The sequence below is a fragment of the Dipodomys spectabilis genome, unplaced genomic scaffold (assembly GCF_019054845.1).
Source record: "Dipodomys spectabilis isolate Male_0828 unplaced genomic scaffold, ASM1905484v1 ptg000163l, whole genome shotgun sequence".
Classification (NCBI taxonomy): Eukaryota; Metazoa; Chordata; class Mammalia; order Rodentia; family Heteromyidae; genus Dipodomys; species Dipodomys spectabilis.
Window position 1 is genome coordinate 11,770,799 of NW_024870840.1, and position 16,892 is coordinate 11,787,690.

The 16,892-nt window shown below is 40.6% G+C and overlaps 1 protein-coding gene across 2 annotated transcripts in view; it reads left to right on the plus strand.

The window, feature by feature from the left end:
• Positions 1-8,095: 8,095 nt before the first annotated feature.
• The window catches only part of Slc17a8 (solute carrier family 17 member 8), a 38,349-nt gene continuing 29,552 nt past the window's right edge, over positions 8,096-16,892 (plus strand). For both annotated transcript variants that reach the window (XM_042693294.1, XM_042693295.1), the window contains exon 1: positions 8,096-8,196. In XM_042693294.1, the coding sequence (XP_042549228.1) occupies positions 8,096-8,196 (101 nt within the window). The remainder of the gene's footprint in view (positions 8,197-16,892) is intronic.

Here is a 16,892-nt window from a genome sequence, read left to right on the forward strand (position 1 = left end):
GTGATTTACTTGTCTTGGAATAATTTTAGGGCAAATGAATCTGTGACAACACAACCTAAACTATATAGGGTTTTAAGAAATTTTCTACATCACTGAGTTTGAAAATGTAATAAGTCATGTATCTTTCAGTTTGTTTGTTTTGAGACATGTTCTCAAAATGTAGCCGAGGTTAACCTGGACCTTGCTGTGTAACCCAGGCTGGCCTTAGACTTGCAGTCCTGCCCAGCCTTCTGGAGACTAGTGTTAGAGGTATGAACGACCACATCCAGCTAAGATACCTTTTGTATTGCAACAACTATCTAAAAAATAACCAGAATAAAAGTTTGAGAAATTGATTTTAGTAAGTGTAGTATGCTCTATGTTTTTATTTTAATATTTTCGATCTTTGTGTGTGTGTGTGTGTTTGTGTACACGTCTATGCGTGTGCATTGTGCATGCCAGTCCTGGTACTTTAACTTGGGGCTTGGGTGCTGTTCCTGAGCTTTTTTACTCAATGCTAGTGCTGTCCACCTTGAGCCACAGCTCCACTTCTGGTTTTTAATGGTTAATCAGTGACGAGAGTCTCACAGACTTCCTTGCCTGGGCTGGCCTTGAACTGTGATCCTCAGATCTCAAACTTGTGAAGCTAGGATTAAAGGTGTGAGCCACCAGCTATTTTAATAATATTTTCGAAAGTTAATTTTACTCCTGCCTAAAAGAATTTAGGACTTAGTTTGAATGAAGTAATTCAGAAAGCCCTGTCTCTGAGCAGATTATTTTTTTTTTAAATGTGAACAAAGGTGTTTTTTTGGTGCCATATTGTGGCTTGAATTCAGTTTGGTAACTGCCCCTTAGCTTTTTCTCTCAAGGTTGGTACTATACCACTTGAGCCACACTTCCACTTCTGCTTTTTTTTTTTTTTTTGGTGGCTAATTGGAGATGAATCTCATGGACTTTCCTGCCGTAATTCTCAGATCTCAGTCTCCCGAGTAGCTAGGATTATAGGCATAACCTACCTGTGCCTGGTGAAAGGGTTTTAACCCAAAGAAATGAGAGCTAGGGAGAGACCTACCCCACCCCCAGCCCAATCTATAGTTGAGTACTCTATCATATATCGCATCTTTTCCTATATGAATTCCTCACTTCCAGAGATGCTTTTGTTGAGACTGACTGATGCACCACAGAGCTCCCAGAGCCCATGGTGAGCTCCCTCTGGCACACTGAAATGATCCTTATTGAAAAGGAGCTAGTTGTTCCTAAACTAGCAGAGGAGCATGCACAGAAGAAAAAGGTATCCCAGAAGAAACTGAAGAACCCAAAACTTAGGGCACAAGAATAAATTTAGCACAAAATAAATAAAGGTTATCGCTATTTTTTTTAAAAGAAAATGTTGAAAGGGAGAAGAGATGACAGGAATATACATGATCAAAATCAACTTCAAGGCTGCTGCTTTTGCTATATATATAAAACAAACCTTATAAACTTGGGGCAGAGGAAGTGTCCCTGGAAAAGTCATTTTTCACCCAGATGGAGCTTTTGAATATTAAAAGCTTTTTTTTTTTCTTTTTCAATCTCAGGCAGACAAATTGTTTCAGCAACCTGGGTTGCAAGCCATATATATGAAAATTTCTAGTGCTGTGAGCTTCACTAACTAGCGAATATCAGCAGAGGGCACCCGAGTAGCATCACAAAGCAATAGCATCTCAGCTCTGGCTTCCCAATTTCATTCATAGTGAGTGCAACAGCCCACCTTGTTAAATCTTTTCTCCTTTCCCCCATCACCCCCCAGTTCTGGGGCTTAAACTTAGTTCCTGGGCACTGTTCCTGAGCCTGCTTCTGTGCTCATGGCTAGCACTCTACCAGCTGAGCCACAGCACCATTTCCAGCTTTTTCTGAGTATTTTATTGGAGACAAGAGTCTCATGGACTTTTTTCTTCCTGGGCTAGCATTGAACTGTGATTCTCAGATCTCAGCCTCCTGAGTAGCTAGGATTGATTACAGGCATGAGCCACTAGCTCCCAGCTACCTACCTTGTTGCACCTTTTTAGTTCTTTTGCCATTGTGGAGCACACATTGTGGCCCACTTCCGTGGCAATTCTGCCTCTCTGGCCTGTATTATTTGTACTCTTTCTCAGCCTGGAAATTATGGTGGTGTTTTTTTTTCACCTGCTACTTGTTTACCTGTGCATCCTTTTACGTTCTCTCTCGACATTTATTTTGTTACTCCCATGTGCACATAGCTGCGTTCTGACTATATCCTCATCTGACTATACCCCGAATCTAATGTGAAACCATTTTTAAATGGAGCTACATAATACATACATGTGGAATTGTTATACATATCCTATATTAAACTTTTCTTCCTAGAAGTTCTTTTTTTTTTTTTTTTGGCCAGTCCTGGGGTTTGAACTCTGGGCCTGGGTGCTGTCCTTCAGATTTTGTGCTCAAGGCTAGCACTCTACCACTTGAGCCATAGCTCAACTTCCATCCTTTTGTGGTTAATTGGAGATAAGAGTCTCATGGACTTTCCTGTTCTAACTGACTTTGAACTGCAATCCTCAGATCTCAGCCTCCTGAGTAGCTAGGATCACAGGTGTGAACCACCAGTGCCAGCCAAACAGTTCTTTTGAAACATGTTCATAGTAGAAATAATGGTATAATGATTCCCATTTGATGTGCCAACTTAATGTTTATTCCCCTAATTTGGGGCATATTTCTTTGTGTGGTGGCCTAGACTACTGGTAAATCCAGTGTTGGGCTTTATGTGAAGATACTAGGAAACACTTAAGTGTCTAGGATTGGAATGTAATAATAATCTGTTTACTTGAAGGCTTATTGCAGGCTAATGTCTCTAAGCCTGCCAGTGTAGCATTTCCATGGGAACATGGACTTCGGAGCCAGACAAAACAACTGTATTTGTATATAATGTTTTTTTAAATTTTAGACTAAAATGGTAGCATCCATGTTCAATGGAGATAAGAATGCAGAGTGCTTTATGCATTTGTTCATATGTTGGAACAGGGAGAAAAATCATTTTTATAAAATCTAACGATACTCAAGACACTTAGGATGTAGCCCAGACTGGCCTCAAACTTAGCCATCCTTCTACCTCAGCCTCGTGAGTGCTGGTATTACAGGTGTGAATCATCATACCTGGTCGTTGAACACTTTTGTAAAAAGATGAAAAAAAATCTCTTATTTGGAAAAATATTCTCAGTAGATGGCTCAAACTCTATAAGGTGATTTAAACGGATGGGTAATGTGAGTCTTGGCCCAACATTTAAAGTCACAGTTTTGAGAAATGTTTATGAAGTAGGTCCACAACCCACTGCTCTGCTAGAAATTCTGAATTAAATGAAGCTGACTCTGGAGATCTTGGTCCTGGGTTACCTTGTTTGGGCCATGCATCATTAAGTTTTCTTTTAAATTTTCTTTTCAATTAGCTTTGGACTGTGTTATGAAACTTCTTAGAATCATATCAAATAAGACACTGGTTTAACATGCACAGGAGAAATTTCAGTTGTCACTTTAGGGGTTAATGTGCTTCTAAAGTGGCTTGTTTGTCCTTATCTTTTTAGCCTTCAAAGAATATAACAAATCTGGGATTGTTACAAATTTGTAGCAAGGTTCAGTTAAATTTAATATACTGTTAATATTCAGCATTCAGTGCTTACCTTCTGTCTTCATCTGATTTTTGCATCTTCATTTCTTTTGCTGTGATTTCCTTTAAAAAAAGTCCACAGAAACTCTTACTTTGGGATGAACAATTATATGGACTGGATGAGTTTAGACCTTATCTCTTTCACTAACTAGAACAAGTTTTCTCCAATATAAGAATCATACCATCTAGTCTTATTAGGATTCAATGAAGCATATTTATAAAGCACCTTGAACTGCTACTTGGTGCTACTGTGCTCAGTAAATGTCCACATTTTCCTTATTACTGTTGAATGACATCTATATCTCCTCTTTTTATTTTTTATGTATTTATTTTGTGTCGGTCATGAGGCCTGAATTCTGGGCCTGGGCGCTGTCCCTCAGTTTTTTAGCTCAAGGCTAGCCCTCAACCACTTGAGCCATTATGCCACTTCTGGCTTTTTTCTGCTTATGTAGTACTGAGGAATAGAACCCAGGGCCTCATGCATACAAGGCAAGCACTCTTCCATTGAGCCACCTTCCCAGGCCATATCTTTTACTTTCATTTACTTATTATTATTATTTTTTTTTTTTTGTCAGTCATGGGGCTTGAACTCTGGGCCTGGGTGCTGTCCCTCAGCTCTTCAGCTCAAGGCGAGCGTTCTACCACTTGAGCTACAGCACCACTTCCGGTTTTCTGGTGGTTTATTGGAGATAGGAGTCTCACGGTCTCTCCTGCCCGGGCTGGCTTTGAACTGCGATCCTCAGATCTCAGCCTCCTGAGTAGCTAGGATTACAGGCGTGAGCCACCAGCGCCCGGCTTTCATTTACTTATTTTTTGAGATAGCTTCTTCCTAAGTTGCCAGGCTGGCAATCAAGTCTCTTTGTAATCCAAGCTAGCTTTGATTCTTCTCCCTCAGTCTTCCAAGTGCTGAGATTATAGACATGTACCTCTATCTCTGACTTAATGATATCTAAATTTGGCTTGAACAAAGAAGCAATAACCTACCTAGCATAGTTCGTTCAAATACACTTACTCTTCAAAAACAGAAGCCCGAAAATTGTTACAGGCCTGGTATTGTGAGAGTCTTAGGACACAAACAAGAATTAGATGTTTTAAGATAGGTCTCACTATTCATCCCAGACTGACTTTGAACTTTCAGCCTCCCAAGTGCTGGGATTGTACGCATGTACCATCACATTGGCTGGTCTAATAACTGTTGATGGCAAAGAAAAATGGAATCAATATAACCTGCTTAAAAATATTCTGTAGAAAAACAAAACCCAGAGCAAAATATGTGAGCTGTTGATATATTTAATCGCATACATTATTAAATATTTCAGAAATCTAAGTCTACACTTAGTGTTTCAATAAATGTATGCAGAATAAATATTGAAACTGGTTAGTTTCTGGTGGGAAAATGTCTGGCATGAGTAATCTATAAACTACCAGAAGGTGTCACTATGTCCCAAGTTATTTCATCAGCCATGTTCTAGGTGAAGGTAAAGGCTGGCATCATTGCTCAACTCCCATTCTCCTCTAAGTGGGCACTCATTGTAATGTGATGGACCCATTCTGTTGTTGTTTATTTCCTCAAGAGGAATATGACTGTTCAACCTATATCTCTAATGCCTAGAAAAGTCCTCCACATCCTACACCAATAGACTCTCAAGGAAGTAATGAATCAATAAATGAGCCTCGGTTCTGTTAAGTCTAGTTACGTTAGATTTTATTATTTCAATGACTATCTAATACAACTTGGAAAAAAAGATTTGTTTTAGATGATAATTTTTTAGAGAGAATCAGTCCAAAATCAGATTTACTTTGTGCCTGGGGCAGCATAGAACATCATGGTGAGAGCACATAGTAGAACAAAATCACTCATCTCATGACTGGAAAGTGACAGGAAGGAGAAAGAAATATGATCCCACTATTATTGGAAGGGCATACTCCAATTACCTAAAGCCCCCTCCTAGTAGGCCCCATTTCTTCTCAATGATGATAATCTGGGGAATCTATCCTTTACCATGAACTTTTGGGGGAACACTAAATATTCAAATCATAGCACTAGCTTTGTATTTTCTGGTCCCACACCAACAGCTCTAGAACTTGAGTACATTTTTTTGAAGTCAGAATTTTGGGCTCCACATCCCCATCTCTGTTCAGTTTCTTAGTTGTGTGAACTTAAATAAGTTTACTTAATTTCTCCATGCATTGGCTTTCATATCTATGGAAGATATTATATTAACTAATGGTAGCAACCTGTATTAGGATCATTGTGGGGATTAAATGAGTTAATGCATGTTAAGTGCTTAAGTTCTGATGCCTAAAAATACTCCTTTAAAACTTTAATGACTATTGCTAGCAACCATCCAATGCACCACCACGAAACTTTGCAAAGTTATCTATGAGCAATACAGTCTGCAGGAATGGTTAGTGTTCTTAGCAGCCAAAGACTTTTAGAGATGGATTTAGTCTTCCTAGTAATGTAACCATTATGTGCTGCAAGAGTTAGGTAACCTAAAGTCGCTGGTGAAGGGGATGGAGGAATAGATTAGAAGCCTCACCAGTGATAACTTTCTGTAGCGAGAGAGCATGTTTAAAAATTTTAATCAGATTGTATTTCATTTTAACAAATAAATGAACTTTCTGGAGAGAGAGAAAGACTTGGTAGAGATTAAATGTGTGGTTTCCTATGGCATTAATATGAGGGAAGGAAAGAAGAGAAGAGGGGAGGGGTGAGATGAAAAGAGAGCAGGAGAAGGGAGGATAGAGAAAAGAAGGGAGGGGAGAGGAGAGAAGAGAAAGAGAGTAGTTTGGATCTGAAACCTGGTCCGGTTATTTATTAGCTGTGTGATCTCAGCAAATCTAATCTTTTTGCCTCAATTTCTTGTCAGTAAAATTGAGAAAAATAAGATGTTACTAACTATAATCAGTGGTGAAAAGATAGTGTTAATATATACTGAGCACTTAACACACAGTGTAGCCCAGAAACAGCCGAATAGATATTAGCAGTTTTTAGCCTATGAGGACCAGCTCTGACTTGGCTTAATTCAAAATTTGGAGGAGGATTTGGACTGTAGTTTGCATATGGCAATGGCCAGTTTTGTGGAAATGGCTTCTGGAAAATCTGTGTGCCTGCAGCACGTGGCTTCTCACTCACACGCGACCTGGGGCTTGGAACGTGGAAGCCATCCTAGATAAGGGCTCTTTCTTTATGGAAGCATCACTGATGGAGGTAACATCCTACCGCCATAAACGTGGGAGCAATTTGCTCTTCCATCCCCAGTCCAGCTCCACAGACAGCCAGACCTTGCTAGGGAAGAGGACAGGCAATTTGGGGGTATGGAAGATGGACAGCTCCTTTGTTATGAGGCTCTGAAAAAAAAATAGATGCCTTCATGATGTTTAGGAATTTTCAGTGGAGGGACAAGGAAGTTACCTAATTAGGGGGAGAGGGTATGACTCCAGTAAAGCCCAGAGTCACTAAGGACCTTGCAGAGATCAGGGAAGTTGTTACTATGGAGCTTAGTGGGACAAGAAGCATGGTCTGGTATCTCATGTGTCAAGAAGGGGCCTGGGGTTGGGTTTCATAATAAAGGGTTTTATTTATCTTGAAGAGAATGAGGAGTGCTAGAACTGACTCAGATGTTTTCAATTAGATGGTCCTAATGGCACAAATGGACCACACCTGGAGAGAGCCCACTCTGTTGATGAGGTCCAAATCAATGGCCTCCTTAAAGGCTGTGGCCTGGGGTTTGCATTTAGCCTCAAATGCAGGGGCTCTTTTGGGGACCCCATCATGCTAGTGGCTGGCTGAAAAACTGTCCAGGACTCCCCACAAGGGGAATGAATGAATAAAAGGCATGAAGTAGTGGCTGAGTGCCCGTCGGTGAGGCCAGACCTCAGGAAAGCAGAGGGTTTGTAAATGTTTCATACACTTCACTCCGGGTGCCTGCTCTGGCTGAGAGCTCATTAATAAGCTCAGGCAGCAGTGGGGCAGGGGTTGCAACACCACCTGGGGAAGAATTACTAAGAGAGCAGTACAGGCCAGCTAGGTGAGGCAGGAGGGGCTGGAGTTGGCCACAGATGCTGCTGCTGCTCTTAGGACCCCTGGTGGGTGGCAGCCCACTTCAGCTTCTCCAGCTGCAGCCAGGGAGGGAGCCAGGCTGTGCTCAGTCTGAGACTGGCTGCCTGAGACAGCGGCCACAGGCTGCTGCTAGGCTTGTAGCTTTCGCAAGGGGCTGAATTGCCAGCCACAAAACCTCCAGCCTCTTTCCCCTCCACTCCCCTGGAGGGAAGAGGAGAGAGTTGTCTCTTTTTGTATGATCGGGCTGGGTTTTGCCTCCTTTTGATTTAAGGTAGTTCCTTTCTTGAGAACTGACTGGCAGGTGTTCATCAGGAGGAAACAGAGTGGTCTCCGAGGTGGAAGTGAGGAAGGAGACCGATTGGTAACAGCTTGGAGGTGCCCCATTCAACATGCCTTTCAAAGCTTTCCAGACCTTCAGAGAAAAAATTCTGAAACCTGGGAAAGAAGGAGTGAAGAATGCGGTGGGAGATTCGCTGGGAATTTTACAAAGGTAAAGTTTAAATGCCAACTATGGGTATGATTTCTAAGTAACCTCTCGCTGTCACCATGGGAGAGACTTTGAAGCATGTTTATAAAATCGTGTTATAAAAACTACATTTTAATAAGGAGGGAGTGGGTAAGTCCAGTAGATGGCTTCTGGAGCTACTTCTGTGTATGGCCAGAGGAAAGAAAAGATGTACCAAAATTAGGTCAAGTTAGGAAAATACTAGGACAAGTATTCTGTCTATTATCAGCACTGACTGGTCATGGTGGTACTCTATAGGGTATGTTTGGCATCGAATGAATAAAGATAGAAAGATAGAAAGAGAATAGTTCATATTGATATGATAGTGAAGCCAAATATGTCTATGCTTTGAAAAGAAAAAAAATTCAAAATTTTGAGTTAGTTTTCACTATGATGAAGGTGAAATTTTGGCCAAATCTTAGCTCATTATATAAAGTATACAAAATGTTTCCTGATTGCCTATTTTTTCAAAGAAAAGGTTAGTGGCATGATAATCTGAAGAAGGTAACTTAAAAATTGATATTCCTTAAAGCAAAAAGTTTTTCTCCTGGTAGCAGTGGGAAACATTCAGTACTATTGTAAAATTGGATGTGGATGTAGTCTTAACCCAACATGACTATTTTTTTACATAAAACATACTGGTATAAGAATTTGCCAGAAATGAATACATTGATGTGATACTTTGTTAATTTTTACAAAGTACATTTCTTCTCAGGTTTTATAAATGAATTAATCAATAGTCCTTATGTACAGGTAGCATGACTTAAAAACATCTCTTATATAAATAAATGTGAAAAAATACCCCTTGTAAGCCTTTAAGTATGGAAATAAGCATTTCTAATCCTAATTTGAAAGAGAATGTCATCTCCTTTGAACTCTTCTGTCATCTCTTAAATTTATGTTACAAGATTCCTTGTTGGGCTGGGAAGGTAGCTCAGTGGTAGAGTACTTGCCTTGCATGCATGAAGCTCTGGGTTCGATTCCTCAGCATCACATAAGCACATAAGCAGTAAAAGCTGGAAGTGGCACTGTGGCTCAAGTGGTAGAGCACTAGCTTTGAGCTGAAAAGCTGAGGGAGTGCCCAGGCCCAGAGTTCAAGCCCCATGACTGACAAAAAAGAAAAAAAAGAAAAAAAAAAGATTCTGTTGCCCTCTAATAATTTTTTTGTGTGTGTTTGGTAACATGCATGCTCCTGTTGTTGAGTTTTTCATGATTATTCTTGGCAAGTATGCACTTTAAGAGGTAAGTTTGGGCACTTTTATTCCTTTAGTAATTGAAAACAAAAGGACTTCATTTAGCCATGCTGAATTATGGACAGATAGAAGCCTAGCTTAGTGATAGCAGCAGAAACTGGCCAATTACAGAAAATGATTATAATAGCATTTTAAAAAGTGTTTTATCCTTCCAATGCAAAATCCCCAGGTAACCTCTTATTGTGGTGGTGTGTATTTGATAAGAAATACAAACAGAAGACACAGGGCTTCATTGGCTCATTCAGGTGGTAACATAGGAAATCTGGCCAAATCAGGAATAAAAACAGAGACTTTGGACCATGGGTACCATTATAATCACCAGACTTGGCTGAGCTCAGGAAATATTGCCCCAAATCCTTAGGAATAGTCTTTTAAAAATTCAGTTTAATTGCTTTTTTGGGGGGAAATTTTATTGCTTTTTTGGGGGGGGTTGTTTCCAATAGGAGACTGGTTGTAAGAATGGGTTTTGCTATGTTTTATGGAATCATTCCCATGGAAAGCTCTTTGTTTGCTAAATCAGTTCTTTTAGATATATAAAATTAATAATTTCCAAGTCCTGGGATCTCAACCCAAAATTGAATTGTCTAGGGCTCTTTGAATAGCTTTCACAGAAATGTATCATAGTCAGTCTAAAAGATTTCTAACAAATCAGCTAACAAAATGTTTGAGACAGAGAATAAACTGTATAAATTCCAGGTACTGTCAGCTGTTCTAATTTATAGAATAGCTTTTGAAAAAAAAAGTCAAACTTAACATCTTTATTTCCTTCAGGGATCGCTAGTGGAGGGGAAGGGAAAAAAACAAATCGTTTAAATAGGGATACAGGTGGACCCACTGCAACAATGAGATGTGCAAGTTGTTATGTCAAAAACGAACTTTACAACTTTGGTGGGGGGGGGAGGAGGATTGGGGGGGAAGGTTGGTTGGGTGGGGGAGCGGAGAGAGGAAGGGATGGGAAGGGAAAACAAAGGAGGAGGCTACAATGCTTGATGAGAAATGTACTCATTGTCTTGCCCATGTAATTGTAACCCTTCTGTACAGTATTTTCACAATAAAAAAATAAATAAAAATTATTGACAAAGGAATGGGGGCAGATGGAAGGGGGACCACAGCTTGACCAGGTATCCAAATTGGTCCTAGCGGTTTTTGAGCAGAGCATCAGAATGACAGAGACCCACTCTGCCCTGCATTTGGTGTTAACCACAAGTCAATAAGATAATTATAAAGGAAAGGCCTCTGGTAAGATAGGCATTTCCTCCTTACCTTGATGGTGTTCATGTTATACCAGCTGACAGGACAAGTGATGTGAAATCATAAAGATCTGTGTTCTGTTTTGTAAAGGGCATTGGGAAGTTAGAACTCCTGCTTTCCACCTGAGTAGTCAGTGGAAGTCATACACATCTAATAATGTTGGAGGCTGAGATCCTCATCCCAATGAAATTCTTGAGCTATTTTTAAATCACAGAATGTTCCTCCTGGGCAGGGGAGTGACAGCTCTACAGGGAAGCATCTGAGAGTTCACGCGTGGGGTTGATTACAGGCAGGCATTATTCTTAAGCTTCCTGGAGAACAGTCATTGATAAAAACAGCTGAATAATCACTCAGCTAAAAGCACAACAAATTTTAGGAATGTAGTAAGAAGGAAGAATTGTCACTTATAGTCTAGTTTTGGACTGTATCGACATAAGAGTAAACTTGGAAATGAATATCTGGAAATGGATGTTCAGATTTGTTCAATTTCAATGACAACATGGCTGTCTTCAGATTGCATGTGCCTAAAAATAATAATGTTTCAGGCATTATAAATTCATTTAATTCCATAAAGAGGGGAGTATTCTATTTATACTTTTATAGATGAGAAAACCAAGACACAGAGAGGTTAAGTAACTTGGTCAAGGTCATGCAGCTTATAAATTGCAGTTAGATCCCAAACCAGTTCAGCGCTCATATTCTTCTTCTTCCTCACCCCCCCCCCCCCCACAATATTTTTTTTTTCCAGTCATGGGGCATGAACTCAGGGCCTGGGATGAGCTACTTTGCTCAAAGCTAGCACTCTACCACGTGAGCTAAAGTGCCACTTATGGTTTTCAGGTGGTTAATTGGAGATAAGAGGCTTATGAAGGCTCATGAACAAGGCTCTTGCCAAGGCTGGCTTTGAATCATGATCCTCAGACCTCAGCCTTCTGAGTAGCTAGGATTACAGGCATGAGCTACCAGCACCTGGTTCTCCAGTTCATTTTTTTTTTTCAGTCATGGGGCTTGAACTCTGGGCCTGGGTGCTGTCTCTCAGCTCTTCAGCTCAAGGCTAGCACTCTACCACTTGAGCCACAGCGCCACTTCCGGCTTTTTCTGTTTATGTGGTGATGAGGAATTGAACCCAGGGCCTTATGCATGCGAGGCAAGCACTCTATCACTAAGCCATCTTACCAGCCCCTCTCCAATTCATTTTTAATTGACACATAGTAATTGTGCATGTTTATGAAGTATAATGTAATAATTTGACACATGTATGCAACTTGTAAGTATCCCATCAGGGAAGCTGGGCACAGTGGCTCATGCCTGGATTTCTAGCTACTTAGGAAGCAGAGGTTAGTTTGATGGCAGTTTAATACATTTGTTACACAAATGTATCAGAGGTGTATTAAATTATGTGTTGCTTGAGATCAAGAAACCCTGGGCTCCAATTGCTGTGACATCTTTTACTTCCCTGCATGTGTGTTGTCAGGCCATTTGGCTGAAGGCAATGTGGTTCTATTCAACCAAGCCAGATGCCTTCTCAGCACTGTGCAGAGAGTGCGCCTTACCTACAGGTCACCTCACCCAGCGTTGAAGCCCGTGTCCTTTCAGTGGCCTTCGAGGCCTGACAAGATCTCTTAAATAGATCTTAAAACTTAGTGCAAGGCCGCAAGTTTGTGTTACTTACAGAGGCTACGTGATATTTTTTGATATAACACACTTCACTATTAACACAGAAACCATCTCTACGACCTAATAAATAGGCTGCATCCATCAAGGCACTTTGCTGTAATCAACAGGATCTACTTCAACCAAAGTGGAATGAAACTTAGGAAAGCATGTCAGGAAGCACTTAGGCACCCTGGGAGGGCCAGTCTGGATGGGCCAAGTCTAGTAGCTGTTCAGGCAATTAATTCAAATCCTTCAAAACCTCCATATGCGTACAGAATAATATATAAGTTCATATATAAATAGCAAAACATATGTTTACATATGCTGTAGACATGTGTTTTACATATACACTCATATATATGTATAGATATATACATACAGAGAGGTCGGCAGGTTTGTCATCAGTGGTCTAGACTTTTGGAATTAACAAGAGAGGAAATGAGTCTTTCTCTTTCCCAGTGGGTTAACCTATAACCCTATGAGAAATGGCTGGGTGGGAGCGTGGATTGTATGGATTGGTGTCCTGGTAAGAAGAGGAAATCAGAGAGACATCAGGATGCATGGAGGCCACTGATAGTGCAAAGAGGCCTGGGGAAAATCCAACTTTGATGACACCTTCCTCTTGGACTTTTAGCCTTCAAATTCATAAAAGTAACTTTTAAAGTTTAAGCTCCCCCATCTGTATTGTTTTGCTGTAGTCGCTCTAGCAAACTGACTCTTCCAATTAGCCTTCTAGAAGGGTTACGTTTACTTCAAAAAATTATTTTTGTCAGTCCTGGGGCTTGAACTCTGGGCCTGGGCGCTGTCCCTCAGCTCTTCAGCTCAAGGCAAGTGCTCTACCACTTGAGCCACATCACCACTTCTGGTTTTCTGATTTTTGGAGATAAGAGTTTCATGGGTTTTCCTGCCCGGGATGGCTTTGAACTATGATCCTCAGATCTCAGCCTCCTGAATAGGAAGGATTACAGGTGTGAGCCACTGGCACCTGGCTTCAATAAATTCTTTTCCCCCCACATCATCACTGACTTGCTATTGGGTTGGAAGAAGGAAAGAGATGAAAAGACTCTGTCTACTGTCTCCTCTCTGGACGCTTTGTGAAGGTTTTTGGTTGGGTTTTATTAATTATATTTGATCTCCCTTTTCCCTCCATCTTGAGATGGAGGATGTATCTCCATCTTATAGCTCAGAATCCATCCTGTAACAAACACCAGAAAAAAGCAAGTAAATGGATTAAAAAAAACTGGTAAAATTATCTGCAAAGTTCTGCTCACTTTGTACTCCAAATATGGATTTTTCTTCCTAAAAATAAATCAAAATCTCCATGATTGGTAGGAACATTTGGATGAGTTCTGTAAGGGCCTAGAGGCTACTTAGCATATCTTAAGCAATTAGACCATGGGGTTCAGGCACTTACTGGACAATTGTATATGAGGACAGTAGTCATGAGCCTCCTCCTGTGTAAAGGGCTGGCAACCCACAATCTGCAGCTTTCTATTTTTGGAGAAACAACAATGACAGTCACTGGAAAGAATGAAGATTCTCTGATCTAAAAGACGAAGCAAGCAAACATGAAGAGAACACTGGATGGGGTAAATAGTTATTATGGATAATTAAAGTCTTCCATTTCTTCAGAAAGGACTTTATCTTTTTTTCTTTCTTATTCTTCACTAACTTTCCTCTCTCTCATCCTTCTATAAAAGTTTGTTTCTGGGCAGGGATGAATAGATCCATACCCTGTCTCTAAACTCTTCAAGTCAGTAATAATGTCTGGGATTGACCTGCAAGATTCTATTCTGCTGAATGAAAATTCCCTATGAACTAGAAATAAAGATGATGAGGAGAATGCTCTTGCCTTCAGCGCGTTTATGATGTGGGAGAGATCTTTATTTGTGGAGGCAAATCAACACGTATTTATTCACCACCTACTACCTTCATGAAAACAAAACTAATGGAATATGATAACTGCTGTAATAGAAGGATATTCAAAACTAAAACACTGAAGATACAGTGTCAGGGTAGAGTATGTGATTAGCATGCCTGCAGTCCTGTGTTGATCCCCAGTACCCTGAATCCACTCTGAGAGAAGGAGGTGACATTATCTGAAAAGAAGTGCACTCTTTGCCTGATTTATGTAACTATAACCCCTCTGTTTTTAGCATTTTCAGATAAAATACATTTTTGAAAAAAGCTCTGGGAGATAGGATTTGAATTTATTATACAGGTGAGGAAATGTGGTCAGAAAGACTAAGTTAATTGCCTTAAACTCAGAGCCAGCAGAGCTGAAAATCAAGTCAGCTTACCCGACTGTCTAAAGCCTTGTGTGGTCCATTATACAGGTGGTCTGCTTCTCAGTTTTCCTCTGTGAGCTTGCCTATGCAAGAAATAATATATTACTTGTTATTGGTATTATTTTACATGTTGTGCCTTATTAGGGATTGAACCGAAGCCCTTGAATATGGTAGGTAAGCACCCTCCACCGAGCTACATCTTAAGCCATCCAGTATTTTAATGTTTCTAGAGCAAATCACTTCAAGAAATGAATGGTAGGAATGTACAGAAGTCTTGTTTGGGGGTAGGTACTTTTGGGAGGATGAATGGAAAGAGTGAAGCAGAATGCATATGGTCAAGGTACTTCCCATCCAGTTACAGAACTGGGACAATAAAACCTGTTCATATTGTCTTAAGAAGTAGGGTGGGAGATGATGGACAGAGATGGGGGAGGTGAGTCAACATCATAGGCATACACAGATACGTCTCAGCGGGACCCTTGGACAACTAACATGTGCTATAAAATGTTTTAATTTTTTAATTTTTAATTTTTGTCAGTCGTGGGGCTTGAACTCTGGGCCTGGGCGCTGTCCCTCAGCAATTCAGCTCAAGGCTAGCACTCTAGCACTTGAGTGACAGCACAATTTCTGGTTTTCTGATGGTTTTATTGGAGATAAGAGTCTCATAGACTTTTCCTGCCCAGGCTGGCTTTGAACCATGGTCCTCAGATCTCAGCCTCCTGAGTAGCTAGGATTACAGGCAGGAGCCACCAGCACCTGGTTATAAAATTTTTTAAAGAAGTATTGAATCTTACTCTGAGGTCCTGGCTGTTGGAAATTAAGTTTCAGTCTATCTGGGTGCATGGAGATGGGGTCTGCCTGACTCACAGACAAATCAGGAAGTATCTCCCTCTCGTTCATACACATTTTCTGTGAAGTCATGGCTTAGCTGTCACAGCAGGTAAGGGAGATCAGGACTGATTCCCAGTCCGCAAATCCAGTCCTGTATTTATTCCTCATATCTCTGGTCTCCCATTGGGCAGGTGCTAGGAGGAGGTAGCTTCAGATCAGATGAGTCAAGTCCCTGCAAACAAGGGAGCAAAGGCTTCCTTCTATCAGGGATAGCTGCCCTTTTCTCACTACTTTCCTTCCCTTTCTCTAGCCCCTGACCCAGAGTGTTGTAATATCCCTCAGTGTTGGTTTAGGCCTTCTAAAAAGCATAGCAAGACTGGACTAGACGCATAAGAGGCTTACTGAGGGAAAACAGAGGTGGGAGGGAGTGAGGAGAGCATTCAGACAAGGTTAGGTAGAAGAGTTTGAGGCAGTACTAGGAAGTTTTAGCAAGGCCAGTGGGGAGTCTTGCCTCTTGCAGGGAAGGGCTTTCCTATAACCTTGCAATGCTTAGTCCTTATGAGAAAGCAAGGCTGCTTGCTTTGAGAAAAACCTTGTCCTGGTGCCAAAGCCATGGTAGAATCAGAGTGCAGCAGCTGGGGCTGACTTTAATTAAGCTCCTAAAAGCCCCACACTGCCTGAAAATATCACTCTTTATTACTCCCCATTTACAGCATCTGCATGAACATAGAGATGCTAAGTTTAGGACAAGTAACACTTTTATTAATAGCAAGAATAACAGTACTTACCATTTATTAATATAAATCTCTGCACTAAATTATTTACATGTGGCATTCATTAACCCTATGAGACAATGACAATGATTAGCCCACTTAAAAGATAGGGACTATTGTGGGTTGAATTTTATCCTCTCCCCTGGTGCTAATCCTCAGTTTTCATTATGGAAGTGTTTGGATATAGGGTCTTTAAAGAGATAATTTAGTTAAAATGAGGCTACAGGAGGCTTTAGCTCAAATGACTGGCATAAGGAGGAAATTTGGACACAGAGAGAAAAACACAAAAGTTACATGATTGAAGAGTTATGGGGCGAGATGGCCAACTACAAGCCAAGGAGAGAGGTCTTAGAAGAAACCAACCATACTAACATCCTGATCTTGGGTTTCTGGCTTCTAGAATTGTAGGAAAGTAAATTTCTGTTGTTCAAACTTTGTTATAGATATCTCCTTCTATTTTATCCTGTTCTTTGATTTCAACAAAGCTTGAAGGATCTAGTAATTCTAGCTCTTTGTATAGGGGTCTTTCCTACCAGCCTAAGAACTGAAGGAAGGTGGAGAACACATCACATTCATTGTTTATTCCCAACAATTCCCACAGTGCCAGACACATTAAGTAAAATTAGTAA